The 13,639-nt window shown below is 44.7% G+C and overlaps 1 protein-coding gene across 2 annotated transcripts; it reads right to left on the bottom strand.

The window, feature by feature from the left end:
- Window positions 1–992: 992 nt before the first annotated feature.
- On the bottom strand, window positions 993–2,278 carry LOC109505871 (copper transport protein ATX1). Of its 2 annotated transcripts, none has more exons than XM_019850655.2 (3): window positions 2,129–2,278; window positions 1,760–1,835; window positions 993–1,529 (listed from the first exon to the last, which is right to left on the bottom strand). In XM_019850655.2, the coding sequence occupies exons 1-3, from the start codon at window positions 2,132–2,134 to the stop codon at window positions 1,402–1,404; spliced, it is 210 nt and encodes a 69-aa protein (XP_019706214.1). In that variant the 5' UTR covers window positions 2,135–2,278; the 3' UTR covers window positions 993–1,401. The 2 variants fall into 2 exon arrangements, with proteins under 2 accessions (XP_019706214.1, XP_019706215.1); XM_019850656.3 differs by having other exon boundaries at window positions 2,074–2,177.
- Between the last annotated feature and the right edge of the window lie 11,361 nt (window positions 2,279–13,639).

Genomic DNA, 13,639 nt, shown 5'->3' with positions numbered 1-13,639 from the left:
CAAAACAAAACATATAAAATAAGCTGCGGCTCATTCATAAGAGGAGTTCCCCAAGAGCCAGGTCTCAAGTATTACAGGGCCTGAAGGCAATGATTCCTACACACATGCATGTGCCCACAAATAAATCAGTGGCAAATTATGTCACCTTGCTCTCTTTACACAAATAAATAATGAACCACCTCACATTTCATTAATAACCGTAATGAAATGACAATAACATCTTAGAAGAGGAAAAAAAAAAAAAGCAAAAGGAAAGAAAAAAAAAAAGTTATTCTTTGCACACCGCATGCGGTGCAATAACAGTGCAGTGCTCTCGCTAATTGGATCATGTAGCTATGTTTTTCAATGCGAATTAAATATGTCAGTTACATAAATTAAATGATTTAAAATTTTAAATAATAAAAATATCTTTTTGTTCTGAAAAATTATGATATCTCGTGGTCCGTCGTGACATCCAGTGGTCTGCTATGACATCTTGAAGATATATTATGAAGAAATTTTTTTTTTTAATTTTCAAAATATCATGACGATCATGGAATGTTATAATTTTTTTAGAATAGAGAAATATTTTTGTTTCTTAAAATTTTAAATTAAAATGCGAAAGTAAGCATTGGAAAATGAGAGCTACGTGGTCCAATGGGATACTTCACGCCTATTTTATTACATCGTACGTGGTGCATAAAATATTTTTTATAGGAGAAAGAGAAGAAAGGCGGGGACAGTAGCCATGTTACCAAAGTCCGCCGCAATACATTTGAGCTGGCCCATCTGCAACCGCAGCAATTCCAATCTAGTCCCAACCATGCCCAAATTCAGATTTTGACAAGGCACCAGTAGAATGTTCATGCCCAACAGCATCCTTACAAACCCTTTTATTATTATTATTATTTTTTTTTGTAAAATCATATAGTTTTTAGCTGTAAGGATTTATTGCTTTCAGAAAGAGCGAAAGTAAAATGAAGGAATAGCAAAAGTTCCATGCAAATTCTATCTTCAATATCGATCTCTATATGGTGTTTCATTAATTTGTAGAGAAACAAAAATGCGAGAACAACTACGATACCGAACAGGCCCTTAGCAAATAATCTATCAATGCCAGCAATCTTCATGATCATCTTGGACAAACAACAAAACCCATGATCACGGCTTCCACAAAATAATGAAGTAGAAAATACTGAAATCACCAAGAGACTTCGAGGATAAAATTACTCATGTTAATACAGGATATGGTGTGCTTTAAATCATTTTATAAAGTAGAAACGCCTCCACCAGATAATAATTGTAAAGTTGCGAAGAAAGTATCTTCTAAAGGTATGAGACGTGCAAAGGCCTCCACCAGATAATAATTGTAAGGTTGTGAAGAAAGTATCTTCGGAAGGTGTGAGTCTCATCCGTTAATTCTTAGTCTTCGTTCCAAGAAGTGGCATTTTTTCCAATTTTCTGCAGTACCCTGACTACTTCGTCAGGTGTAACGTTGCCTGTCACAGTGATCTTGTTGAGCTCTGCATCAAGCCTGTAAGTCTCAATATCTGCGCATCTCAGCATAAATGGATCAAACTTCAATTTTCAGAACACAACGCAAACTTTAAATTGATATATTATGAGAAAAAGGCATGGAAGAAGTAAAATTTATTTTATGACTAAATCAATGAAGTGTTATACGGTTTTTTTGAGGTACAAAATTAAACAGAGAATAAGAAAATATGAGAGGAAGGGGATTATGATATTAGAAATATAAATGCCAAACTAAGAGCATTACCCTCAATTTTTTTGATGGCCTTCTTGATTGCTTTGATGCACTTCTCACAGTGCATTCCTACCTTCAACTCCACCACCTGTTGTTGAAGGAGAGAAATAAAAAAAGAAGACAAGGTATTAGAAAAGGAAAAAGAAATAAATCCATCAACTGTTCACAGGCAGAAGTATGTATTACTAAGAGCTTCATTCTTAGACATCAAATTAATGTTCTCTGTGGCCCTGTGGGGAGAAAAAAGGAGACAGATCTGTGGACTTTTGACTGCCATGATCATAATCTAAAATTTGCTGCATACTAGATTATCCAGCGAAACATACCATTTTCCTCAAGTTAGGTACAGATTGTGATTTGAGGTGAAGAAGGGATACTTACAGCCATTGGAATTCAGTACAGAGAGAAGTTTGATCTTTAGGCTGGAAAAGGGTGGAGATGGTGTCTTCAATCTTGAAGTTTATATAGCTGGTAGATTCCTTTCTTTGGCGTGGGGCAATGCTACTTTTCCTAAAGCAGCAAGTGCACCAACTTACTCTTCTCTTTGCAACGTAGTCAGGCATTTCACACACTTCAAAAAGGTACTTTGAGAGCAAGCAAGAGAAGGAATCTCTTTGCAGATAGATTCCAACCATTCCTTTCCCAAAGCCTCGACATTTGGCTTTACAATCATTGCTTGCTAGCTAATTTAGCTTCTAAGAATGAATACCCGTAATCATATATATGAAGTGGGGGTAAAATGTAACAAAAACAAAATTCCTTCAATATTTACCTATCGATGATTGGTAAGGGTGAGATTTTGTTTTCTAGTGCATTAGTCTGTTGTTGATTATAACGTCTTACAAGGATAAGCCCATGCCTGATCTGCACCATAAAAGATGGGTCATAAACTTATTTTTACGATTGGAAAGAAACCTTGCTGAGCTAAGGCATGAAGCAAAGATATGGTGTTTGAATTGAAATGCATGCCTTTATCATAAAGAATGGTTCTATGCCAAACTTTTCTATAATCTGCTTTAATGCTGTGCCAATTTTCTCTGGAATGAATCGCCTGCCATCTCATTCTTGTGAAGGATTTTTTGATATCAAAACAACATGTTCTAAACTTTTTAACTCTTTCATATAAGGTTCGTCATCTCGGAACCGGATCCAGTATCGATACCATCCCATTATAATATCAGTATGTGCTATGGTACGAGATGATGAGACATACCGAGTATTATTATGGTATGAGAGTGCATATTAGTTCATCACTGATATAGTATGGTATGTTTGGTATGGTATGGTACCATTTGGTATAGCAAACCTTACTTCCGTGGAAGTTTAATCATCTTCGTTTTGAGGCCACTATCTTTGACAAGTGATGAGATAGCTATTATGCCACAAGAAGGCTAGCAAAACTTCATCATGGAGCCACCCTCCAAAACAAAAGCTCTTTTAAGGGTTATAGATTCCTTGACAGAAAGTATATTTCATACACATAAGGTTAATAAAAACAATATGAGAACGACATATATGTGCAGTTCAAATTTACTTCCTGCTACTTGAGGAATCTTCATGACCATATCTTCTGCATATTAGTAGACCCTCACATTTGTCCAGATCTTGGAATCTTCTACAGAGTGATGCTACAGGTCTTGGATCACTCATGCAAAAAAAAAGGTTCTTTGAGATGAGCTGCACAAAAAGATTGGTACAACTCAGAGGGTCGGTGTGATTCATGGAGGCATGATGGAATTATAAATTGCCTTGCTAGTGCAGCCATGGCATAAGGAGCTTTTGTCTGATTGATCAACAGCACAAAAAAATTTTTGTACTGCTACACCAAAATGAGAGACAAAAAACATCTCTCTTCAAAAATTTAAAAAATATAAATAATCAGGATTTTAGTTCTCAAACAGAAGATGTTCTCCACTTCAAAATCCTTATTCCTTGCATTCTAATATGATTGTTCTGGCGGTTGCTAGACAGAGAATATGTTCAATGCATCGATGACCAGCTGGCCTACTGTAGGAAGCAACACATACATCTAGGTTTCAGAAAATTCCAAGATCCCTGAGATTAGACCACCTTCGAAACCACTACCTACATAGAAAGATCAACTGTTATTTTCTCAATTAAGAATTTTATCCTTTTGCCATGTCAATGCATACATTGGATGACAAGAATTAGAACAATTTATGCATAAGATGAAGAGGATTATATGCAATCAGTTCTTTTGATGGCCTTTGATCAGTCTGATTCCCTATTCACAGAACATTCCCACTTTCAACTACACCAACAGTCAATGCCATCACTTGCCCTATAAAAATAAGAGATAATCAGTAATAAAAGAAAAGAAAAATTTAGTTGTTAGTGTGTGGATTAAAGCAAACCACCTAACATCTGAAAAGTTTGTGGCTTTGAAAATCTTGAATTTGACAAGAATGCTACAAGAACAGAGAATGCTGAAAATGGAAATATTTCTGTGTTCTATTGGTAGACATCAAATCAGAATCCATTGTCAGTTATTTGAAAATGCAGCAGGAATCTTCCAATACATGTATCACACATATATATGTTTTTTTATGGGACTTGTTAATTTTTCCAATGATTGAATAAGACATTCAAAATGTTTCCTTCATTCTTAACTATATTTTTCCAATTAACATAACATGATACATGTAGAGAAGAAGAAGCTGACTCTGCAAAGCTGCCCCATTTATACATGTCGATAAAGAGCATGCTAGCATTCTCATCCATTTTCCACAACAGTTAAACTGTTTAAATGCTTAGAGGAAATTGTTTAAATGCTGAGGTCGCCATCTGTCTTGGTTGTCCAAGTCGTTGGTTGTTGATAGAAATTTGTTGGATCGGTAGGCATGACCATACCACCCAACTTAGTTGCCTAAATTATATTCTTATGAACCAACATTGAGCATCTACTCACAATACATTTCAATAGGACAAGTAAAAGAGGAAAAAATGTTTCATAGAAGTGAAAAGCAACTAATACAAAAGAAAGTTGCAGTAAAAATACCAGATAAAAGACTCTCTATGATTATGTAATTAAACAGCTATGTTTCATAGATAAGAACAGTGGCACCAATTTGCAATTTCTCTCCTTTATGCTCACGCTGATGTCTAAAAAGGAAATCAGCAGGAGCTAATTAAATTAGGCATAGCATAAAAATATTCCATTATTGAATTCAACTTACAGTGTCCATTTCTTGCCATAAAACAAAGTTCAAATAATAGAAGCTGCATCACTTGCTGCACAGAAAAACCCCAGCCTGCCATTCCAAGTGCCATGTAACACATGCTACTGTCAGTTCAGGCTATAAAAAGACTCTAGGGCCAAAAATATGGAAGAAAAAGAGATAAATCCAGCATACCAATGCCACATTTCCCATCAAAATACCAAAACCAAGGTATAACAGCAGAAAAACAGCCCAAAAGTTTCAGGCTATGAGGCCCAAAAGGTTCAGCTGATGAGAAAAAGTCACAAGGAAAACAGGGCAGCCAGCAATAAAACGAACATCAACATTCATTTACCAATTCAAATCATGAACGCATATTTGTCATATCTGGCTATTGCTGGTAAATAAACATTCTTGATGGCTATGATTAGAACATTACACAAAGCAAACTTGAGTTGACTGAAGCTGAAGAAGAAAAGGCTCAACTTTTCATTATCATTATCTTTTTTCAGATAAAAATGTGTTTCAAACTCAGTTCATGATATAATGTAATGAGTACAAAAAGTAATTATGGAATAACAGCATTTTTTGATATAAATTATCTCATTTACAGACTTAGGAGTGATGAACAACGACTCCAACTATGACAATTTAATAGTCCTGATAATTCATCAAGCATATTAGAGGTTGACTGAGGTATTCTCTCTCTCTCTCTCTCTCTCTCTCTTCCAGCTAGATACTCCATCAAATAGATAAGCCTAAAAAGTCTGACTTGTTCTGAATTTCTTCTTGATCCTTTTAGGTAGCCAAGAAGACAAGCAAAGCTTAGTGAACCAGTGTGACTTCTAACCTTTAGTGTTGAAATGATTCCAAAAATAATTAGCAAAGAAAATTCTGAAAGTAGATGAGAAGCAGATTCAGAAGCTAAATTATGCATAACACAACACTGAGAATGAGGACAACCTCTCTTCATCAGATTATCAGCAGTCAATATTTCTTTTTGTGAATAGATATCAGGAGTCAAGATTTCCTTCTCAGTACCCAACCAATGGAAAATCTTTACTTTCTCAGGTGCAAAGGGCTTCCAAATATCTTAAAAACCAGGAACCAAAACACCAAGAAAACTGAAGAATTTATGGATTGAATTGGCGGAAAATTCTCCAGAAGCTGACCACATCCAGGTAGCCCTATCAAGTTACAAATAGAGAGAAAGAGAATCAATCAAATCAATTAGCTCCACAAACTCTTCCAGCAGTTCTGAAGTAACATTTCTTCTGGAAAAAGGACTCCAATCTGTTCCATGAACACCATGCACAAAAAAATGAAGCCCCTAAACAGTGCCTGTCTCTTGCCAAACCAAACGATTTAGGAAATAAAGTGCTCAAAGTAAGATCACCATACCATCTGTCTAACCAAAATCTAGCTGATCTGCCATTTCATTATGATGATCATCATATGCACTTCCAGATTTAATTTAAAAATGCTGATTCAAGAGACCATTGGTGATCATGTTTCCCTTCCTATTTTTTTTGTCTTTTGGACACCTCATTCTGATGCAGACCAGGTACATCTTATCTCTCCATGCTTCTTAGCCCCAGGTGGGGTGATACATTACTTGGTATACCTGGCAGATGCCTTCTTCTCAAGCAATGCACACTTCTCATCATTTGTTAGCAGAAAGAAATCAGGTCCGATATCATAGAAGCAAACTAGAATTTGCCTAGAAGTGCAGGGAATGCATTCTTGAGACGCTCTTTTAGATGTCTTTGCTTCTTACTATTGCATTTTGGCATGGACCGAACGTGTCGAGTTCACAACTTCCCTCTCAAAAGCTGACTCCATATTGTTCCAACAAGGCATTTAGCTGCCATCGTAGGAGCATTTGCAACGGCATACATTGGCAAGGTGATCTGAGATGGCATCAAACTGAGGATCATGGCTGCATGTCTTCCCATGTACAGATTGGTTCAGACAGCATTTCTTCAAAAGAAGCATATATTTGATCCTGTGGTGTAGTTTTCCCAAGATACTCTGTGTTGTAGGACTGACATCATCTTTTCCAGTGAAGTCAGCATAGATTTTGTATTGCATACTATTGAGTGGATGTCTAGCTAGGATACTACCTCCCAAGACCTTTTCAGCACCACGTGATGCAGCAGGAAGAAAGAAGAAACAAAACAAAATAATCAAATACGTGAATCAACCACAAAAGGACTCGCCTCCACGGGGCATACAAACTTCACTATGAAAAATAAATTTTACAAGAGGAGACCTCACCCTCAACCCTTATACACCCAATTCTCTCTCCCTAGAAGTTCTCCTCTCAAAAGCTCTCTCTCTCTTGGAAGACACTCTAAACCTCTAAAGTGACCGGTGTCCGCTGTCCAGGAGTCTCCTGCTCCTCTCTCAGCAACGCGCGCTCTTGTTTCTCTCCTCATGAATTTCGTACAGCATCCACGGCAAAAACCAGACCACCTCCCTTCTCTGTTGAGGCACAGGCCTTTTAAAGGCCTTAAACAAAGGTTTAACCTAATTAGATTAGGTTTAGGTCTCCTAAACAAGCCAAATCAAGCCCCTGAACCGTCGGATCAAGATCGAAAACTTTCTGGGCCGTCCGATAGCGACCGGTCCATGGAATAGTGTCGTGGACTGCGAGAAATGCGTGGAAAATGCCCACGCGGTCCGCCATGGACCGCCCGGTCCACGGTGGATCGGGGTACAGGGCCTAGGCAAGGCGCTGGACCTGAGACGGCCCGTGCCCGCACGCGGGCCCGCACACGGGCTGGGCCGGGCGCCGCCGCTACTCTACCGGCCTGCCGACGGTCCTCCGCCGCCTCGAGTCTCGTGCCGACTTTAAAAGCTCGTATCTTCTCCGTCCGAGTTCCGTTTTGGGTGATCTTGGTCTCGTTGGACTCCATTTTTTGCTGCAAACTTTGCTGTGGGCTCAATGTGGACTGAATCTTGAGGTATCAAATCCTAACAATCTCTATCTTGACTCGATATTTGGCCTTCTTCAAACTCCGAGAGCTTCTGGATCTCCTCGCCCCCATGCCCTGGGGCAATCGCCTGTTGATCATGGATGGGCAAACATAGGAGTCAAGCCAGGCTGCTCGATCTCATCTCCGTCGTATGTTGTACTCCTCCTGACCTGAGACCTGCTCGAGGCATCATCCTGCGGCAATAGGAATCTTACCTTGCGACGTCGCCTCTCATCCTCCCGAGTCTCCTGTCTCGTGCCCGATCCACCTCTAGGAGCTCCACCTCGCTCTGGGCTCCACCTGGCTCCCGAAGCTTCACCTTGCATTGGGCTCCCCGCCAGGTAATAATGTCCTCTACTCTCCTTCTTCCCCTCCAGCGCAATCCTATCGCCGCATAGTACCCTCAGGATTCCTCCATCGGCTACCTTCCTGTAGCCTCTCGAATCCAGTCTGCTAAGTGAGATAAGATTCCATCTGAAATTGAGTATGTATCGAACCTCCCCCAATCTCTTCACTACACCGTCATGTGTCCTCTAGCTCATCGTTCCAATGTCTTTGATCACATAGCTCGATCCATCCAGCAGATATACAGTGCCCTCATTGTTCTCCAGAGAGTCAAACTGCTCCTCTCTGCAACATAAATGATAGGGGCAAGCAGAATCTAATATCCACTGCTAGGAAGAAGTAGATACCTCGTCAGATATCTTCAGGACATCTCCATCTAAATCGCTACCGACCGTCACTACAGCAGCCACCGTCCGATTTTTGAGTTGAGGGCAATCTCTGGCTAGATGCCCCAACTCTTCACACCGGTAACACCTGATTTTGCTCAAGTCCCTCCTGGACTTGGACCGCCCTCGTTGCGATCTCCTGTCGCTCTGTCTACCACCTCTTGCTCCTCCAAAAGCCACCAAAGCTGAGCTACCGCCACCTGAGCTCGAAGCTGAGTTCTCCCTCCTGAGAACCTCGTTCTGGAGTATCGCTGCGGTGACCTCATCCATTTTGATAGTGCTCTTCCCCACTAGAAGAGCAGTCACTAAGGACTCGTACGAAGGTAGAAGCGACGCTAGCAAAACCAGCGCCCTGGTCTTCTCCTCAACATTCTCACCAACGCTGAGGAGGTCGGTAAGGATCTTCTGGAAATGGCTCAGATGCTTCTGCACGCTCTGTCCCTCAGCCATCCGTAGTTGGTAGAACTGCCTCCAGAGAAAAAGAGTGTTGGTGAGAGACTTTGCCATGTATAACTCCTCGAGCTTCGACCACAGCACCGTCGGAGAAGTCTCGCTCAGCACATGGATCACCACCTCATCCGTCAGGTACATGCAGATGGTGCTCACCGTCTGCATCTGTAGCCATTTCTAATCCCGCACCTCCATAGTGATCGGCTTCTCATCGCACAAGAGAGCATCGATCAACCCCTGTTGGATGAGCACGTCCTTCATCCTTGCCTGCCACAAGGAGAAATTACTCTTACCATCAAACTTGTTGATCTCCATCTTGATTGTTCCTGTCTTCTCCATCTTCAGTCTTGCTCACCACCGCTGCAATCTACATCCTTGTACCGTCTTGCTCCGATACTACTTGTTGGGTGGATGTCTGATCAGGACACCACCTTCCAAGACTTTTTCAGTACCACGCGATACAGCAGGAAGAAAGAAGAAACAAAACAAAACAATCAAAATACGTGGATCAGCCACAAAAGGGCTCGCCTCCACGGGGCATGCAAACTTCACTATAAAAAAAAAATTTATAAGAGGAGACATCACCCTCAACCCTTGTACACCTAATTCTCTCTCCCTAAAAGTTTTCCTCTCAAAAGCTCTCTCTCTCTTGGAAGACCCTCTGAACCCCTGAAGTGGCCGGCATCCGCTGTCCAAGAGCCTCCTGCTCCTTCTCTCTCAACAACGCGCGCTCTTGTTTCTCTCCTCACGGATTTCGTACGGCATCCACGGCAAAAACCAGACCACCTCCCTTCTCTGTTGAGGCACAGGCCTTTTAAAGGCCTTAAACAAGGGTTTAACCTAATTAGATTAGGTTTAGGTCTCCTAAACAAGCCAAATCAAGCCCCTGAACCGTCGGATCAAGATCGAAAACTTCCTGGGTCATCCGATCATGATCGGTCCACAGAATAGTATCGTAAATCGTGAAAAATGCGTGGAAAATGCCCACGCGGTCCACGCGATCTGCCATGGACCGCCCATCCATGGTGGACCAGGGTACAGGGCCCAGGCAAGGTGCCTGGACCTGGGCCGGCCTGCGCACGCGGGCCCGCGCATGGGCTGGTCTGCGCGCCCGATTGGGCTGCCCGTCTGCCTGGGCTACGCGCCTGGGTCGCGCATCCCGTGCGTTGGCCCCGCCTGGGCCGCCGGCAGTCCTCCGCCATCTCGGATCTCGTGCCGACTTCAAAAGCTCGTATCTTCTTCGTTCGAGCTCCATTTTGGATGATCTTAGTCTCGTTGGACTCCGTTTTTCACCGCAAACCTCACTGTGGGCTCAATATGGACTGAATCTTGAGACGTCAAATCCTAACACATACATTATCTGTGAGATATCTCTCACGTTGCATGACCTGAAATTGTCACAAATATGTAATCTTATGTGGCTGCCTGCAGGTATTAGGTAGGTCGGTCCAGAGGATGTTGCTGATGAAGATACTTGAACGTCGCAGATCCAAGAGAATCACTTACGATCCCATCAAAAGTATGCGAGTTTGTGATCAAGAGGACCAGGGCAAGAAGGGTAGAGCACAATAGAGGGAACTTATCCCTTTTGCTTACGACTTGTGTCTATCCATTCTTTGAACACACCAAAGAAGTGAAAGGGCAGTTTTATTCTTATTATAAAATCTAAATCATCATGAGATTGTTATGCTACTTATTGTGTCAGCTTATCTCTCCTATCAAACGATGGAAGGGGACTTATCCCATGGAAGCTACCCCTTGATGGATTTATAACATCTTTAATTATCTAAATTTCCCAGATTTGCCATCTTAGATGGTAAAATCTTTGGTATTATATAAGGGGTTTAAGTTGTATCTCTTTGTGTGAAAGAATGATTCTTCTTTTGCAATGCCGGTTGTTGTATCTACCTTAACATCTGTTGGGATATACCGACCGACTCCATCCGACCGACCGACTCCATCCGACCGACGGCAGGTGACACCGACAGCGACTACCGATTATGCCTCGATCGGAGCGGATCGGCCAAACGACCCGACGTCGCCTCCGATCGTCTGAGGGCCAACCCCCCGCCACCGACTTCCTGTCGGAAGGGACACCGACGACCCACCATCAGTTTGGATGACTGACGTCCTACCTCTACAGGCCCTCCTAGCCACCGGATGAGCGGCATGGGCTGCAGTCCCATCAAGTAAATGCCGTACGAACGTCAGGGGGCATTACCCTGCCAGGAAGCCTGAGGCGCTGTCCTGCTAAGGACGAGAATTAATTTCTAAGACCTGTCAACTTTTTCAACGACGTGACAACCCCCGGCAATTTGACAACTCCCCAGTTGTCTACATCACCGACGGCGAGGCCCAACCACCTCCTACTTTAAATCGGAGAAGGCAACAGCGCTAGAGGCCGCTCCGAAAAAAAGAGCGCTCAGGCTCTCTCTCTCTCTCTTTCTCTCCCTCTCCCCGTAGAGCTTCTTGTCTCTTTTTTTACTGTTGCCTAGTCTCCTCTCTGACTTGACCGTCGGAGGGTCCCCACCAGAGCCGCCTCCGGTCAGCGTGGACTTTCTTTTGCAGGCGCTCGTTCCTGGCGACCAAGCGACGAGGGGATTGGTCGCAACAGATTGGTGCGCCAGGTAGGGGTAGCGGTTCTCGTAACGGTACACTATCCCCACGAAATTCGAGATGACAAAGACAAGAGCCCAATGGTCGAGGGTCACTGGATCGGTGAGGCGCTCTTCCCGTCGGGAAGAGGCCTCCCCTCCACCCTCCATGGCGGAGCCCAGCTCTCCGCATCCCGCGGTGACCGCGGAGGCACAGATCGCGGCAATAGTTCGGCAGATGACCGTGTTGACGGACGCGGTCAAAAACCTTCAGCAACAACCGATCCGGCTGCCGCCTTCCTCGGGCAAGCAACCGGCGGCACGTCGATACCCTCCAGGAGCAGCCGCCGACGCCCGCACCGATCGCCGTCGCCTTCTCCGGAGCTCCTGTCACGCCGCCCCCACCGGAAGGAGGAGGAGCGCCCACGGCGTGACGCCCGTCGGTCTCGGTGGCCCTCCCCTTCCCAGCTGGAACGAGCAAGGAAGGAGAAGCGACCGCGAACGCCGTCCGTCTCTCTCTCGGACTCCTCTGGGGACTCCACTCCTGGGGTCTCCCAGCACCGGCGGATCGACAACTACGAGCGTAGGTTCGACGAGATCGACCGTCGGCTTGCCCAGTTGCAGGTGGACGGTCAGAAGTCCTCGAACGACGTTGACTTCCAGACCGCCCAACCTCTCTCCCAACTCATTCTTGACGAGCCGATCCCCAATCGGTTCAAAATGCCGCACGTGGAGCCTTACGACGGCTCTACCAACCCGATCGACCACCTGGAGAGCTACAGAGCTCTCATGACGATCCAGGGGGCAACCGACGCTCTCCTTTGCATCGGCTTCCTCGCCACGCTACACAAAGCTGTCAGGGCCTGGTACTTCGATCTTCGATCGGAAAGTATCCACTCCTTCGGGCAGCTTGAGCACTCCTTCGCGGCCCACTTCAGCACCAGCCGAAAGCCGTCCCGAACATCGGACAGCCTTTTCTCTCTTAAACAAGGGGAAAATGAGATGCTCCGACACTTCGTGGCGCGATTCAATGCGGCCATGCTCAAGGTTCGGGACCTCAATGAGGACATGGCCATCTCAGCCTTGAAGCGCGGGCTGAGGGCATCCCGGTTCACCTACTCCTTGGACAAAACCCTCCCCCGAACGTACGCTGAGCTGCTGGAGCGCGCATACAAGTACATGCGTGCGGACGAGGGAGCTTCCGACCGGTGTCTGGCCGAGCCCAAAGGCCCGAAGGAGAAGCGGAGGAAGGGTCGGGACCTCGCTGTGCCTAGCAGCCCCCGACCGACAGTCGGGCCTCACCCCCACAACGGGGCCAGAGGTCGCCCCGACGACGTAGTCCGAGGCCGACACACCCCAGGTATGATTCCTACACTCCCCTCTCTGCTCCTCGTGCGCAGATTTTGATGGAGATCGAGGGGGAAGAGTACCTACGACGGCCTCCGCCTTTGAAGGCAAAGGGCCTCGACCGGCGGAAATACTGCCGATTCCACCGAGGCCACGGCCACAATACCGAGCAATGCATCCAACTTAAGGATGAGATCGAAGCTCTCATCCGTCAGGGATATCTCGATAAATTTTGGAGGAACCCGCCAACCCAGCTTGTTGCCGACCGACGACCCCAGCAGACCGAAGAAGCGATGGATAATCGACCTACGGCCGGGGTCATCAACATGATTTCCAAACGAATGGGCCCAGGGACGTCTGCTGGGGGGGAGCTGGTGAAGAAGCCACGCTTGGACGATGTAATCACTTTTACAGAAGAAGATATTCGGGGCGTCCAGACCTCCCATGATGATGCTGTTGTTGTCTCGGCAACAATAGCGAATTACGATGTAAAAAGAATCTTTGTAGATAATGAAAGTTCAACGAACGTTTTGTTTTATTCGACCTTCTCCCGGATGCGACTATCGGCCGATCGACTCAAGAGAGTCTCGGTGCCCCTCATAGGCTTTGCTGG

The sequence above is a fragment of the Elaeis guineensis genome, chromosome 5 (assembly GCF_000442705.2).
Source record: "Elaeis guineensis isolate ETL-2024a chromosome 5, EG11, whole genome shotgun sequence".
Lineage (NCBI taxonomy): Eukaryota > Viridiplantae > Streptophyta > Magnoliopsida > Arecales > Arecaceae > Elaeis > Elaeis guineensis.
The sequence above is the reverse complement of the archived record's forward strand: the minus strand, read 5'-3'. Positions and strand labels throughout refer to the sequence as shown.